The sequence below is a fragment of the Galeopterus variegatus genome, unplaced genomic scaffold (genome assembly GCF_000696425.1).
Source record: "Galeopterus variegatus unplaced genomic scaffold, G_variegatus-3.0.2 Scaffold90, whole genome shotgun sequence".
In the NCBI taxonomy this organism is placed as follows: Eukaryota; Metazoa; Chordata; class Mammalia; order Dermoptera; family Cynocephalidae; genus Galeopterus; species Galeopterus variegatus.
In genome coordinates, this window is record NW_007726201.1 from 935,076 (window position 1) to 937,021 (window position 1,946).

At 39.6% G+C, this 1,946-nt stretch overlaps 1 protein-coding gene across 1 annotated transcript in view; it reads right to left on the reverse strand.

Annotated features, from left to right (window-relative positions):
- The window catches only part of TMCO5A (transmembrane and coiled-coil domains 5A), a 15,975-nt gene that overhangs the window by 4,632 nt on the left and 9,397 nt on the right, over nt 1–1,946 (reverse strand). The window contains exon 10 of the mRNA XM_008581152.1: nt 486–526. Coding sequence (XP_008579374.1) covers nt 486–526 — 41 coding nt within the window. The remainder of the gene's footprint in view (nt 1–485; nt 527–1,946) is intronic.

Consider the following 1,946-nt stretch of genomic DNA (forward strand, 5'->3'; position numbering starts at 1 on the left):
AGTATTTTTGATCAATTATTACATGTTGGATACTGTTAGGTGCTCTTTTTTACAATCATTTACTCTCTCTTCTGTCTGCTGTTAGGCAATGGTATATTTGCAGCTAGAAATTCTCTCTCCATTTCTAATCTTCTGATGCTACTGGAAAACCAAAATGCTTAAGCCAATTCAAATTGTTAAAGGGAAAGGGAATACATATGAGATTTACTGCATTTCTCTCAGCCAATCAGGTCCTGTTTTTCATTACCAATAGGCTGTTGGCTTCCGATACTGGGCAATTGAGATTATTAATTGCCATTGGACAAGTAAGTCATAACATTAGAACTAGAAACGTGGTCAATGTCACCAGTTTGCTGGTTCGACTCTGTGTGTCTGTGTTTGGACACATGTACAAGGTTCAATTCGTCTAGACTTGGCTCTCTGGCAGGATGGCTAAGCAGAGCTCCCAGTTTCCCAGGAATTTTATTTGAAGATATTTTACTTACCTTTTACCAAACAGTATTGCTTTCTTTGGGATAGAATTACTCTGGGAGAAGAAGAAAGGACACTGATAAATAAGCAATTTCTGGAAGCTATCATCACTGTCAAATAATATTCAGTGAACCATTGACTTATATTTAGTTAACATTTCACAAATTCTTTTCATATGCATGAGCACATGTAATTTTCAAAGACAAAAGTTTATTTTATGTATTTATTAATATTATTGTTGTTTTCCTTAGCTTTTTGTATATTGACATGAATAAGCTGAGAGACAGAAAGGTAAAGTATGTGGCCCAAGGTCACAGCTAGAAAGCCAGGCCTGGAGCCTGGGTCCTCTGACCCTGTGTTTGGCTCCGCATGGCACCATTCCACCGTCTGTCTACTCAGCCAGTGACTCTTACAGAAGCTTCCAGGCTGTGAAGACCACACAACACACCTTAAGAGATAAGTTTGAAAAGCTATAAACATCTAAAGATGCGAATCTATCTTGGACTCCTGTGGCATCTCGCTTTCAAAATATTTTCTCAGTTATTTCATTGCCCTTTTAACTTTCTTGTGAGATAAAAAGGAAGAGTAATTACGACCACATTTTAGAGCTGTGGAAATGAGGCTCACAGAACTGAAATTAGAAACCTTCTGGATTACAAATTTGGCTCTCTAGCTCGAGTGAGATTGAGTGGTGTGCCAGACAGGTGCTCAGGCAGCTTCTCTAGAAAGTTGCTCACGTGTTACTAGATCTTTGAACCACGATGGCACTCTGATGAGCCCGATGAAGGCAACTCTACTCCTTCTCTGATAGGTGGTTAGAAGGGACACTTAGAAGAGCCACTCGGGATAGACGGTAGGACACATCAGGGAGCATTCCATGCTTGGTTCTAGAGAGATGGGTCCAGTTAATTTTAGGAGTTTTGTTTGCTGAGTAGAATATGCAAGCTTGGGCACCAGAATGTCTTATTCAGAACAATGAGAGAACGCTGGACATGGTCTAACATGTATCCAAACATCTGCATGACCCCAGGACAACAGTCAACCACTGGTATTTGCTTTTAAGGAAGATGAGATCTCCTTTCTGAGATTATTAGGACCGTTTATCCTGACTACATAAAATTTCTTGTGATTTTCAGTCTTGTCTCTAAATTCAATATAAATTTAAAAATTAAAGTCCAACAAAAGTTTATCTTTTTGCTCTATATGCTTGCTGCCACAAGACATCAAGCAGGACAAGAGAACTGGTGCGCTATATCTAATTGTCCTGTCCCCTTCAGATCTTTGTATGTGTGCTGGTGGCTTCATGATGCCAAGTAAACAGACACTGAAGCTGTATTATAAAGAAGTTTCCTATGTTTTAACTCACAGGCCAACTCTGGTTAGATGGTGACAGATGCCTGGTGTACTGGGTTGTGAAAGATTCAGGACCATATTGGGAGTATCAGGAAATAGTACTGTGATTGCAGGAGATAGGA